This window comes from Manis pentadactyla, chromosome 4 (assembly GCF_030020395.1).
Source record: "Manis pentadactyla isolate mManPen7 chromosome 4, mManPen7.hap1, whole genome shotgun sequence".
NCBI classification, from domain to species: Eukaryota; Metazoa; Chordata; class Mammalia; order Pholidota; family Manidae; genus Manis; species Manis pentadactyla.
The window spans coordinates 173,956,909-173,971,473 of NC_080022.1; the positions used below are offsets into that span (position 1 = coordinate 173,956,909).

Genomic DNA, 14,565 nt, shown 5'->3' on the forward strand with positions numbered 1-14,565 from the left:
CACCCATAGACTTTATCACCCAAATTGGGACATTTGAAAGTGAAAGCAGCCATCTAATAATGACCTGTATGGGGACGTGGGCTCAGGTCCTCAGGGGACGGAGCTCTTAGGGCCTTGGTCAGGGAAAGAGGCAAACTGGGTCCCCATCCAACCTGCTTCAGCAGGCAGCCTGCCATGCTGACCTTGGGACTGAGGTCATGGGGCCACCCACCCCTCACTTAATGCTCCTGTGTCAGGGCTGGACAGGGATGGTAGGGGAGAGAGGAGGGCAGGAGAAGGAAAAGGGAGGCAGAAGAGAAAGGGGGAAGTAGGAAAGGCCTCGTGGAGGAAGGGGAGATAGGTGGGAAAATAGGGTGGGGAACAAAGGGAGGGAGGGGCTGAGAAGGATTTAAAGGAGAAAACAGATTTCCTGACTCGGAGCAACCCAGCTCCATGGAAGCAGCAACTTAGCAGCTTTGGCTGGAGCCAGGCTATGGTCCGGGAAAGGTCAGAGTGCACATTTATTGTCACCATGCCTGACACCTGGCAGGAGTGCTTTGGCCCATTGGGAATGCTGGCTGGAGCAGGCATTTCCCTCTCCGCCCCACTTCGGGTTGGGAGGGCTCCCAGAAAGCCAGAGGGCAATCTCTGAGCTCCCTGGACAGCATACCACTCGGCCTTTGCTCCTCCAGTCTGCAGCCCACCTGTCTGATTCCCTAAGTCCTGCCTGACTCCAGCTCATTCTCCACCCACACCTTGATAGACTGAAGTCGGTCTTTGAAACCGGGCTCCCCAGTGAGTCCTGAAACTGCTCCAAGGTAGGGCTGACCGCTCCTTGCGCTTTCCCTACCCAGGGACCTCCTGGGACCCCACCTCCTGCAGGGAGCCTTCCTGGACAGATGTTCCCAGAGGAGGTCCCTTCCCGCCTTGGAGCTCCGCCACTTCCGTCCACTACCCACACTACCCCACATCCCAGGCTACAAAGTGCTCTACTATTTTTAGCATTAAAAGAGAGGAGAAGATTGTTTGCCCTTCTGTCTCCTTAGAAATGGGTCTGGAGGGCAGGGATGCAGTCCTGCTTTGCCAAGGCTTGGTGCTCCCAGCAGTGACTTGGGGCTGCATTGTGCAGCAGGAGAGAGGGCTCTGTGTGTTCCATAGGGGTCCCTGAACTCAGTGGCCAAGACAGTTTGGAAGGGGGAAGGACAAGGCAAGCCAATGGGGCAATAAGGCTATGGACTTATGGCTATACGACTGTATTTTGGAATATTTAGAAGTTATTAATGAAGGTACACTAGGAATCTCAGCACTAACCAATTCTTGCTGGATAGGGCCCAGATAGACTTGTATGGAAGAGATAAAAATAAAGCATAAAACCATGGATTTTGCATGCTAATGAATACTGTTGATTTATAGGTTAGCAGGTGTGGCTACAGACCTGAGAGAGCAAGCACCCTGCCTTAGTGTGACAAGCCCCGGCAACCATCACACTACATCCACTCAGGCGGCAAGCTCTCCACTGGAAAGTCTATTTTTAAATAGCCTCACATTTGGCAATATCTTGTCCCATTCAAATTAAGAGGCTTCACTCTACTGACAATTTAACACAATAAAGTATTTAGAACTTCTTTCAAAATCTGGAAGTGAACCTTTCCAGCCAACCCTTCCCGAAGCAAGCAGCTGGCTTCGATGCCCAAGGTGCCTGGGCCTGCGCTGGAGGGCTGTGCACTGACCTTTCAGGCTGTGGTCCGCGTCGCCGCCACGGTCTTGCAGCAGGGTGTAGCCCCCTTGAGAGGGGAGGTCTTTCCTCTCTCCCATCCCATATGTTGCAGCATGATCTTCTACCACGTTAAAGTCCTGGCGGGGCTCAGCCATCCTGGTTCAAGGCCCACCTGGGGAAGGAAGATGGGAGGATGAGGGCAGGATGTGAAGCCAGGGACCTAAGCACTTGCGGGGTGGGGTGGGGGCAGGAGAGGGAGGTACAACCTTCCCAGTCCATGGCAGATGGATTTCTGCCTCCTCCTACCTCCCCAACAATCAGAGGCCCCACTTGCCCCATGCTCCCAAGGATTATTTACATGTATGTGCGCCTTTAATTCGCCAGCATCACATTGGCCCATATTCAAAACCACCAGGTGGTCGGGTTCATGGGGCCTGACATGTTATTATGCCCAGCACTCTTCCCACTTCATTAAAAAACAAATGCTGCTGACTAGTGGTTTGATCTTTTCTTTTAAGGGAGGGTAGGACCAAACAGGAAGAGCCTGGCACCCCTGGTGAGGAAGAGGAGGCACAGGGAAGCAACAGGATTGCTCAGTCGCAGGGCAACTGTGCAGCACAACCAACTCTTGACCCGGGTGTCCTGACTCCCCCAGCTCTGAGTTGGGGGCTCCCCCAAGGTCAGGGCTGTGGCCTGCTCTCCCTTCACAGGCACCCACCAAGACTCCCAGGTGTGCACCCCAAGGGCTGGGCCGAGCAGTCCCGAACAGGGCCCCTGGGGGCCTGAGGCTTCTGAGCTGAGTGACTTGCACCCTCTCCTTCCCAGAGCTCCAGCAACAGGGCCCGCCGGTAACGACCATTTACTCACATTTTGCCCTCATCTGTATGGAGAATAGTTAGTTCTTTATGTTAAAAATAACATAACTTTGAACTTTTGGACTTTGCTATGGGTCATTCATGCTACGTTAGGTTGTTCCACTGATTTTCAGTCTTTTCCAATCTGAGTCTCCTGTCTTTTACTTGGATATTGTCCTTTAAAATTATCTATTCATCTCATTCATTTTCTACTTGATATTTATTCTCAGTTATATCTTTGAAACTCCCCTGTTCTAGTTTGTCTCACTTCCTCCCTCTCTTTTGTACTTCTCGGCGGTGATTTTTATTTCTTACCCTTTAAAAATCTCAGCTATGTTTTGGCTTATTTTACCTACATTAATTTTTATATATTTACATAAGTATATATAATAAACATACATATGCACCTATATGTGTAATGAATATAGTTTTATTTACATGTGACTTATTTTACATATATTTACATCCTTATATTGTTACATTATTTTTGCTTTTAATTTTTACCCAAGATTCATGTCAGCTTTTCATTTAATTGATATTTTAACTTTGGAGGTAATTTTAGACTTACAGAAGCATTGCAAAAGTGGCTCAGGGGATCATTTAGTTATTTTGAACCTTTTGAAATCCCTTTAAAACATATTTCCCTACATGATCATCTCTCTAGCCTTTTAGGTTGCTTACTTTTCTTTTAATCTTTTCTTTCTATAATTGAAACTTTCATAATTTTTTCATAATCTTAATCCAAATGCAGTCTTTATTTTAATTCTTAAAATTTGTGCTGCCATTTCCCCTTCTTTCATTGCCTTTTCTTTACGTTCTTATCTATATTCAAATTTTGCTTGCATTCTTTACTTTAAATCTGTAACTTGTTAAAACATGCATTCTACTGTTTCACCAAAGGAAACTATTGGCCCATGAGAAGCACGTTTATTTATTTTGCAGAGTGAATAGCCTATGTTTTTAAGGATGATTCAATTTCTCCACCCGAGCCTGTAATCCATTCAGCTTGCTATTGGGCTTGCTCCAGCCCTGCAGGGGCGGTGCTGCTGGTAGGGGGTCACTGGAAGCCGGGGAAGTGAGACCCACTGCCTTGTTATCTGCTCCCTGGGGCTGAGCAGGCAGCCTGGCAGCTGAAAGGCTTCTCCATACATGCATGTCGCCAGGCCCCAGAACAGTGTGGTGTTGCCCCAAGTCCCAGGAAGGACCTCAGGTCTCCTTCTCCTGACTTGCACCCTATGGAAACCTCTAGAAGCAGCTTAAGAAAACCCAACATCAAATGCAAAAATCCACCTGGAGAATATAGGGGCTGACCAAAATGCACAATGCTTCTTGCTGAGACTTAATTAAAGACTTTTTTTTACTATCAAGAGAGGAGAAGAATTACGTGGGAGAACTCTCTAAGCAGGGAGGCTCACTGCCCCTGCCCCTCCCACCAATCCCAGATGGCAAATGCCCTACGTTCATGGGCCGTCCCGTTCAGTGAGACCACGGGAGCTGCCTCTTCAACACGCTGGGTTGGGCCACCTGTGCCTGTGCTGATCTTTTAGTACCTTCTGGCCATGTTAAGAAAGACAAGTCCATGTTCTTGAGCATCCCTACGAGTTTACTCCACACAAGCAGAAACTAGGAAACAGAAGGAAGACGTCCTTGGAGAGCAAAATGAAGTAACTCTTGTTCTGAGTCTTCAGACAAACACTGCACAAGAATGCAAGTTCCACCGGGGGGGGACCTGTCTGGGTCACTTACAGCTGTAGCCCAGGGCCTGGCATACAGTCGGGGTTCCCATGGCCCCTGTCAGAGGAGCGTTTACCCCGTGTGGGTGCCCCCAAGGAGCGAACCCGTGCAGCAAGCCTCTGAGTGGGTGTCATCATCATCATCACAGACACCGTGTTTCCCGTTGGGCTGAGGAGGAGCCTGGGAAGGAACCTGCCCGAGGCCACACAGTCAGTGGCCATTCCCTGAGGCAAAGCCCGTCTTCCCGGAGCCCTCAGCAGCCCCTTACCGTGTGTTCTTCCATCCGGGACCACAAAACACTGTTGGGGCACAGGTCTGGGAGTGGAAGGAGTGCAGCCCAGAGCTGACACCCTGAGACTGTGTGACCAGGTCACATCTCTCAACTTTCTTTGTCCCCAGAATGTCGCTTGATAGCCCCTGAGCTCCCTTCCTGCTCTGACACTTTATTCTAAGTAGGTCGAGTGGGCCTGTGTCCTCCGGCTCAGGAGCCCTGGTGGTTGGTCACAAGACAGCAGGACCCCTCTAGCCCAGGCCTGGGTGAGAGGCAGGGGACCCTGGGAGCCAAGCCAAGGTCCTTAGTCTCAGCCCTGCCTCCTTCGAGAGAGGGGTGGAAAATCTAAGGAGACACACACTCCTCTCTGACCACTGTGGTCTTCTCCTCGAGGGCCAAGGGCAGGATGATTGATCTGGAAGCACTGCACACAGGACGTGTAAACCACCTGACAAGTGGCACAGCCAGACATTCCGGCCCTACGACTTTCATGCAGAAACAGCAGACTGGAAAAACACAAAAATAAGCACAGCTCTGAGGTGGGTCCACAGCCCAGACTAGACATGGTCATCACCCCAGGGATCCCTGTAATCTAAGAGAGACACACAGACAGGAAAATAAACAAACCAGAGCTGTTTTCCTGCACTTGGTTTTCTTCTTCTTCTAAGGCAACCACTCTCTCTCTCTGCTTTCCTACCTCCTGCTTTCCCAGGCAGTGACTTGGAGGCAGCAGGGTGGGAGGTAAGGAAGATAATTTTAGGAGAGGCACAAGTTGAGCTAAACCTGGAAACTAAAATGGGCCACTTTTTAGGGACCCTTGGAAAAGTACTACCTCCTGACAAGAGAAAACAAGAACCAGAGGGTCCTGGTGCCTGTGCCTGTCATTTTGTAGATGAATAATTTGAGGCCTGTGAGGGGATGACGGGCTTGTTGAGCGGCGCACGGCCTCGTCCTACAGGGTCGCACCCCTGCAATGCCACCCTGCCAGGGGCCGAGTGGGGAGGGGCAGCAGAAGGGAGAAAAGTGTCCCCACTGTGGTGAGGGGCAGGCGAACCAAGAAGCCTGCAGGGGAAGGGGCAATAAGGGCAGGGCAGGGCAAGGGGTGGGGGTACTGGGAGGGATGAACCCCTGAATCAAATCATGGTGCTGCCACCCAGTCTTCCTTTTTTTTTAAAAATTTTTTCAATTGAGGTAAAATTCACACAACAGGAAGTTAACCACTTTAAAACACATAATTCAGTGGCATTTCAGACATTCACTATGTTGTGTAACCGTCACCTCTATCTAGTTCCAAAACATTTCATTCACCCCAAAAAGAGACCCTGTGTCCATTAAGCAGTTCCCCGCATCCCCCAAATCCCTGTCAGCCTCTTCGCTATTTTCTCTCTATGGATTTACTTCCTTTGGGTATTTCAAATAAATGAAATCATTCAACACATGGCCTTGTGTGAGTGGTTGCTTTCACTTAATGTTGTGTTTTCAGGATCCATCCACCGATGAAGAGCATCAGCCCTTCGCTCCCTGAGTAATATTTCATTGTATGGATACACCACCTTTTGTGTATCCACCTATCCATTGATGGATACCATAGTCCTTTAATATATTAAAAGTTTAGAAACAAGATAAAATGGGACTTTTTACTGTGATTTTTGTCTGATAATGGTGAAACTGGAGTGGAGGGAGAAGAAAGGTGAGAGCAGGAAGGGGTGGGATGGCAGAAGGAGGGACCCCAGACCAGACAATCTTCAATTTCTTCCTCTTTTTTGCCAAGGGGCCCCCTAGGGCCCAGGATGTGTAGGTGAGACCCTGGGACCCTTTTAATCCTAAAGAAGAGGGCCTTCCAGGCTGCAGGATGGAGCACTTTCTGCCTAGTGGAGCTCATGTCTTCTGAGCTGCTTGCCTGAAGAGGCACCTTTGTTTTCTGATCATCCCAGGCCATGTCCAGAGGTGGACGAGGGAACCCAGGCACCTAGGCCAGCTCAGAGGTGACCTCCAGAGCATCACCAGGGCACCTGCTCACTGCCTGGAGCATGTCTGCCATTTTCCTGGACACTTTCCCATGACAGGACATCCAGGATCACTACAAACCTGTGAGGTGGCAGGACACAAGATCCAGGCAGGTAAAGGGCCCCCAAAGGCTAAATGACTTGCCTAAGGTCACCGAGGCAGCCTGGGACCTGGTTTGGATTCAGAATACCTCTCTCCTGGCCCTGCTGCACTCTGGGACACGGGCCCTTGGCCGTTCTGATGTCTCTGCTCCCCCACCTGGCCTTTGCTCAGGTTCTCCACGGGGTCTGCAGGTTTCCTGTGACCAAGGGCAGCCTCTACCTGAAGCAGATGAAGACCACAGGGCCGTCCCTCCACTACCGCCATTCTTCCTATTCCTCCTGATTTTCTTGCTCACAACACTGCATTTTGATAATGAGTAACTCAGGTTCTAGAAAGCTCCTTGGGTAAGCCAGGGTGACACCGGACACCCATTTGGCAGTTTTAGCATATTAATAGCATCTGTTTATTTGAGCCCTGACCATAAACCAGCCACAGGGGCTTCAGAGACAGTATCTCTATAACACAAGGACTCCAAGAGAAGAAGTATTGTCCCTACTTTCCGGATGAGGAAGCAGGCTCAGAGAGGTTCAATAACCTGTTGAGGGTCACACAGGTAGTAAGTAGCAGAGCAGGGTGTGAACTCTGACCTTTTGATGCTAAAATCCACTCTAGGCCACTGTTTCCTACGGGTGACTTCCCAAAAGAAAGTTAAAAAAAAAAAAAAGCCCTTTTCTTCCCTCCAGGACTCGGGGAAATGACACCTGTCCTGGCTGGAGTCTGAGTGGAGGAGATCCTGGTGCTGCGCCCTGGCTCATCTTGCTCCGCACCGGGAACGCCGCCCGCGTAGACCACGCTAGGGAACGAGCTTCTGGAGCCTGAATCACGCGGGTCCGACAGCGCAGCGCGGGGGGCGGCGGGGTGTCTCCGGGCCGCGGGCAGCCTCGCTAGGGGGCAGCAGACACCGGCGCCCGCGCGCTTGTCCCGGGCGGACCGCAGGCCGCGGCCCGTGACTCAGCGGAGTCACCGCCTGCGGGCCCGCGGCTCCGTCCGTCAGGGGAGAGCGAGCGCCTTTGAAGCCCCTCGGGTTAAAACATCCAAACTGGGAGTAGTGACACTGCACAACTTCGTGAATATCCTGACAACGCTGAGTCCTACCCCTGAACGGGTGAATTTCACGGCACGTGACATATCTCAATAGAGATGTTATTAAAAACACAAACACCCTCAATGGATCTCTCCCAGATCAATAAATCTCGAATCTGAAAATAACCTTAAAATAAACTTTGCCCTCCTAGGTTATTTTTGGCTCCGGCAACCGTCTTGCCTTTGCTCCATTCCCGTTTTTGTACCGTCGCATGTCTGCCCCTGCACTAGGGTGGAAAACAGGATTCCTCATAACGATAGGAATTTCATGAATTCCCAGGTATTCACTCATTTAATTCACACAATTGCCTCTATCATTACGCCTGCTTGCAAGGATTGGGGAACTGAGGCACAGGAAGGCTGAGTGACTTGCCCAAGGTGACATTCCAACGCCTGGAACAGTCAGGGTTCCAAGCTCAGGCAGCCTGGCACCAGGATCCGACCTCATTAAGCCGGCTGACAATGATTAAATCAAGCAGGGACTGAGATGCCAGTTTAGGAATACAGGACACTCGAGCCACTGAACTAAAAGCTCTTGTTTCCTTCGAAATCTTTCTTGTATTTACATCCTCCTCTTTAATGCTTGGGGTCCAACTGTTTTAAGATACAAAGATTAGAGAAAGGGAAGGCCTACTAGTCTCCTGGGCCAAGGTGAAGTCTGGGCCTAAGGTCATTAGGAAATCCCTTTACTCAGGAAGCAGGCAGCCCATGGACTTCAAGGAAGAGAAAAAGCCTCAAGGGCTTAAATCACACCCCTTTGAGGCTAGCATGTGCAACTCTGATGCTCAGAGGTTCTTCATTAGAGCCAGTCCCCCAGGAGGGTCTGAGGCGCTGCACCTCTTTCATGTGGCTCCTCTTCCCTGTTGCCCCAGAGGCGGGACCCGGCTGGGACGGGGCCACAGGAAGTCCTCAGGAAAACTTGCTGGAGAGAGGATGGCATAGTACACCTCAGAAGAGCTCTGAAGTGTGAGATGGTGGTCACATCACATCACAGTGTACCACAGAATGTTCTAGAACCAAATGCGAATAATAGTGTCACCCAGCTTTCAAGCAGAACTGCCACATTAAGTGGAGAGAAGATAAAGGGGTCCACAGAGAGGAAAGACCTGTGTTGCTGAGAAGAAACAGAATAATCTGGGCCTCCATCCAAAGAGATCAACAATTGTATGAAAGCATGAATGAAGCCGGCTTTCTCGGGGGGAGTTGGTGCTGCTGTGCGTGCACAGCGTGTCATGGCTGATGTCAGCTGGCTGACATCCACCATCGTAAGAAAATTCACAGCTTGTATCAGAGGACAATTCTGGTTTTAAAGTTTCTGGGTTTTGTTTTTTTCACTAAAGGCATCTTTTTTCTCCAACTTGTAACTGCTGGGATAGCCCAGTAGTGCTGTAACATCTGCTGGGGGCATATCATGCTTGGGTGGCCTTTGTTTTCAGAACTGCAGTAGCTTCCTCTCCAACACTCCTCTGATACGTTTTTGATTAGTTACAGCACTGTTATGTCACACCAGGATGGGGAATGGAGACGGCTGCTGAGCCTCTGTCCCGTTCAGGGACCGCCAACATCCCTGGTGGCCACTTTAATTCTACCTGAGATGGATCTCCTGAATTCAGAGCACCAAATGGGTAAGAATTCTCTTCTGATGTGAAGGCCAAGAAAATGAGAGCAAAAATGTGCTTTTCTTGGGCAAACCACTCTTAATCCTTAGGGAGAGTGGTAGAGAGAACTTACTGTTATATAAAAGTGATTCATCATTATTATTTAAAAGTCAAATACAGAAATGTGAAAGAGGAAAGCAAAAACAGTGTTAACATTCTAAGGAACTTCCTTGCACCACTCCTATGCACAGATGTAACAATCTTCCCTGAATATGACCATATTACACTAGTGTTTCTGTAGCCAACTTTATTCACTTAATAATATGCTGGTATTAGTAAGCTTTTTCTTAATTTTTGGTTGATCCTCCATGGATGTAATTTCCAGCATTGCTGCTATGTCTCTGCCCTCCAGTTCGAACAGGCAGCAAATGGTTCACAAACCACCACAACATTACACTTTAAAAGTGCTGGGGGCCTTTAACTCTCCCTCACCCCCACCATTTTTTAGTCACCCATAATCTTCCCTTAATAAGAATAAATACTTCTGTAACAATGCATTTTTACACATTTCATCTCATTTAATCTTCCCTACAGCCGGTGTAAAGTAGGGAATGTTATTGCCCCATTTTATGCATTGATGCTCAATTGCCCAGGCTGAGGGAGGGCGTAATATGGCTTTGAATCTGCAGTCCTAGACTTCAGTGTGACACCGAGCGGTCTTGGGAGAGCAAATCATGAAGCCCCATTCCCAAGCCCTAATGCAGGAGGAGATACCCCAACTACACCTTTGTGAGGGGCCCAGGTTATCTTAGCTCCATTTGCAGCTGGGGAAACTGAGGCACAAACAGGCTGAGGGACATCAAGTGAGCCTAGACATAGTGGCTGAGCTGGGGACAGATTTTGGCATGTGGTGATTTGCTGGAAAGCTCAGCGTAGCAACAGGAAGTCAGTTGGGAGTGACTGCTGGAACTGACTGGGCAGCAGATCTGCGGGCAGATGTGTAAACTTGGCCATGGCTGAAGGGGCTTCCTCAGTAGGGCTCCCGCCGCAGCAGGGTTCAGGTACTGGGAGGCCTCTCAGGGGCATCCTCGGGCCACTTACGAAAGAGCATATGGTTTCTCAGAAGCACTTGCTCCTCCATTCACCATTACCAGGACTGATGAATAGCACTTAGCCTGCCCATCTCTCCAGGCACATTGAGAACACTGCCGGGCCTCACCATCACAGCAGGGGCTGGGGAGGCACCCTCCATCCTGCCCCCTGTAGCCCAAGCCCGAAGGTGAGCCTGGAGGGTCCCTTGCTTTGCCTCCCCTTGAGCCCTGGGCTCTCCCATGAATCAGGGTCTCATGACTTGGAGATGCCATCTTGTGTCTACCCCCACGGGTGTGCCCAGAGGCCGCTCAACCCCAGCTCCTCTTGTGGAATGCGTCAAGTCCGGCCTTGCCAGTTGAATGAATGGCTGGACTTCCTGAGCCCTCGGCTTCCGAGGTACAGGCATCAGCTCCAAATCTTCCTGAGGGATCCTTGTTCCTGGTTCAGATTGCCATGGATTTGGGTGGACAGGACACCTGGTATGGAGTCAAAAGCCCTGGGTTCAAGGCTTAGTAAGGACCACTCACTAACTGGTCAATGCTGAAGCAGTCACTTGCACTCTCTGAACCAAGGATTCTTATTTGTATGTGGGTATGATGACACCTGTGTCAGAGGGTGACTGTGAGGGTCACTGATACATGCATGCGAGTGACACCACTTGAGTGAACTGATGTAAGGTACTAGTGTCATGACATGTGGGTTATGAGCAAGGAGAAACTGTCTGAAGATGGAGAAGAGGAGACTTGATCTGAAGGAATAAGATCAGGGGCCAGGAAGAGAGCCTTGGACTGTACCTCTGCACCGCAGGTGTGGGAGTAACTGCGTGAAGAAGCCGGGGCAGCTTTGGGTCTGCTCATGAAGAGGAAAACTGAAGGGATCTTTCTGGAAGGTCTGGATGTGGTGGAGCAAAGGTAAATGTCAAGAAAACAACTGTGGAGCTTTGCTCCCCATTTCTCCGAGCACTCGTGCCCAAAGTGATGGGCCTGCAGAGAGGACGAGGAAGGTGACCCGCAGAAGGAGGGACCAGCAGCAGCGAAGCCTCAGCTTGCGGGGAACACGCCCAGGACCAGGGAGGAAGGCGGGGGTGTGAGGCCACGAGGAATGACCAGAAATTGGCTCTTTTTGCCATGACATTTCATGGCAAACAAGTAGGAAATGGAGGGAAGAGAAGGATTAGGAAGGATAGGTTGTAGTTTTAAAGATGTGTTCATTTCTATTTCCTGTGCCTGAGCACACACTCTCCAAGCACAGCAGGAGCCTGCAGTTAATCAGCAGGTGTCCCTCAGCAATGAACAACCTGAACCCAGCATGGTCTTGGAAGGATGAGAAATAAAAAGTGTCTTTTGAACGCACATAAGAAATGTCACACCCGGTCAAGCACACCATCCTCGAATTCCCCCTCTGGCAGAGGTGCCCCGGCATGGCATTGGGACCAGAGTTAATGATCATGCAGTTCAGGGAGGTGTCGAGCACACACTTGGGCCAGGCTGCCTGGGTTCCACTCTGGATCTGTCACTGGGCGACCCTGGGCAAGTCCCCCAACCTCTCAGAGCCTCTGCTGCCTCATCCATAAAATGTGGGGATTAAACAAGTAAATGTAGGTCAGTTGCTTGGAACTGTCGTTGGCTCCCCGTAAATGCTCCGTAAGATCAGCTGGGGTTATTACCATGACGGCCCTGTCACCCACTGATTTAGCCCGACCTTTCTGTATCCTGTTTGTATTTTCAGACCAAACAGCTTCTCAGAGCACAAAGCCCCCCCCCCCCCACTGTGGATCCAACCACACATGGTGCCACCCTGGCTCTCCTGATGGGGCCTCCGGCCAGGCAGGGCAGACAGCAGACCCAGTGAGATCATGCCCTGCACCCGTGATGCCTGGAGACAGGACCCAAACCATGTCCTGAGCACCCTGCTGAAGCTGGCCCCTCTGTAAGAAGGATGGGGGGGCCATGAGCCCACAGCAGAGACAGGGCCACTCTGTACTTCCACGTGAAGAAAGCAGTTATATAAATGTGCAGGTACAGAATTTTCATAATCAAGAAAATAACATCTATATATATGTTTATGTGCAGACAAAAAATCCTAAACATTATGTGCTGGACAGAGGTTTTTCTCTGGGAAAGGAAGTGAAATTAGGGACATGGTGTCTACATTTTATTTTATTATACTGTTTTACAAACATGGATTATGTTTATAATCTGATAAAAACGCAAAAAATACATTCCCATTTTGGCAAAACTAAACACCCTTGTAACAAAGTCAAGGATCTGTCCACAGATAAAAGTCGCAGTTCCTTTTATCCACACATCACAAATTGCCTGCAGCCGCTGGCGTAGCTGACAGGACAAGGTGGCCGAGACACTTAACACTGACTGTGGGCATCAGGGGCACTCTGTGCTCAACCATGAAGGCAGAGGCCACTTAGGGTGGCAAAGTATGTGTGGGTTCTCACCTGAGACTGTAGGAACACCACCAGAGGCACCTACAGGAGGAAAGGCCTATGGAGCCAGTGGTGGCCCTGGATAGGAAGGAAAGTCATGAGGCAAAGGGCTGGGGGTTGCCAAAGCACATTTAATGCAGAGCTCTGGTACCGTACCCAGCACTCTGATGGCAAAAACGCTTGCCTATTTCAGGCACGATTCTCTAGATCTAGTGAGGTAAGGCGTGACGTGTCTTAACCCCACAGAGAGCACTAATTGTTTATGTATTGATATCCACCTTGTTCCAAAGGGATTTAAAGAAGCAGGGTTGTGAGCAGCCCCCCAGAGTTGAAGTTTACAGCCTTCTGAGCCCTAGAAGACATAACTTCCGAAAGCAAGGGTCCATGGCTGTGTCAGAATACAAAAACAGAGGTTTGTTAGATAAAGAGGAAACTAGACAATTTTGCTGCATCTAGTGTGGGGGTCAAAGGAATTGCAAAGTTTATCAATAAGACTTCTCATTTAAATTAGAATAAGGAGATGCAAATATTACCCAGCGTGGGACCCTGGGTCATGTCCCTCTTATTTAGATTAAATTATTATGATCGACAAAGTGGAGTAGCCAGCTAGAGCTGGGGAAAATGGAAAACTATATGGAATGAAGAAATTATCTTGGAAGAAAAATGTCAGCATAACTTTGGAACCAGATCTATCCCAGGTCTAGGAATATCTGGGTCAATCAAAATTGACACATCAAAATTCAGATCAGGGAGAAACAGGAAATCAAAGTCAGAGGCACACATTTAGGTTCTAAGCCCCAAGAATGTATTTCAGAAAAAGCCCAGGCATCCTCTGTCTGTCACAAATGTCTATTACCCAGCAGAAAGGCCTGGACAACATTTATGTTCAGAAACAGAAGTTACAGTCAAGGAGGGGAGGAAAAGAAAATGACCAGGTGAAAGAGAAAAAGCTGGAGAGAAAGAAATGCGAAGAACTCAGAAACATAACAGGAAATTAAATTCTAGTTGGAAAATGAGAAAACACTATACCCTGGGGGTGGAAGCCCAGGGGACACTCCACACGCCTGTGACTCATTAATCAAGAGATTAGGCAAGAAGCACGACTCCTGGCCGTCCCCCTCCTTGTGTCTGAGCTGCTTCTGGGTCTTCACCAAAAGCAAAATCATAAAGGAATACTAAAAACCACTGGATTGTAACTTTAAACGGGTGAATTTTATGGTATGTGAATTATAATTTCAATAAAGATGTTTTGAAAACATTGCAAAACACTTGAAATTACTTTTTTTTTTAAATGAATACAGACAGATGCCCTTAATCTTCCTGTAGGCAGGGAATTGGAGCCCTCCACCAGAACGAGTAGAATGTGGTTCACTCTGAGGAACAGCTGAGATTAAGAAGCTTGTACACACAGCAAAGGACATCATCAACAAAACAAAAAGGCATCCTACAGTATGGGAGAATATATTTGTGAATGACATATCTGACAAAGGGTTAACATCCAAAATATATAAAGAACTTACACACCTCAACATCCAGAAAGCAAATAACCCGATTAACAAATGGGCAGAGGATATGAAGAGACAGTTCTCCAAAGAAGAAACTCAGATGGCCAACAGACACATGAAAAGATGCTCCACATCACTAATCATCAGGGAAATGCAAATTAAAACCACAATGAGATATCACCT

At 49.0% G+C, this 14,565-nt stretch overlaps 1 protein-coding gene across 1 annotated transcript in view; it reads right to left on the reverse strand.

Annotated features, from left to right (window-relative positions):
• Positions 1-14,565, reverse strand: part of MAPT (microtubule associated protein tau) — a 92,479-nt gene that overhangs the window by 39,633 nt on the left and 38,281 nt on the right. Inside the window, 1 exon segment of the mRNA XM_057501589.1 lies at positions 1,710-1,868. Coding sequence (XP_057357572.1) covers positions 1,710-1,851 — 142 coding nt within the window. The 5' untranslated portion in view covers positions 1,852-1,868.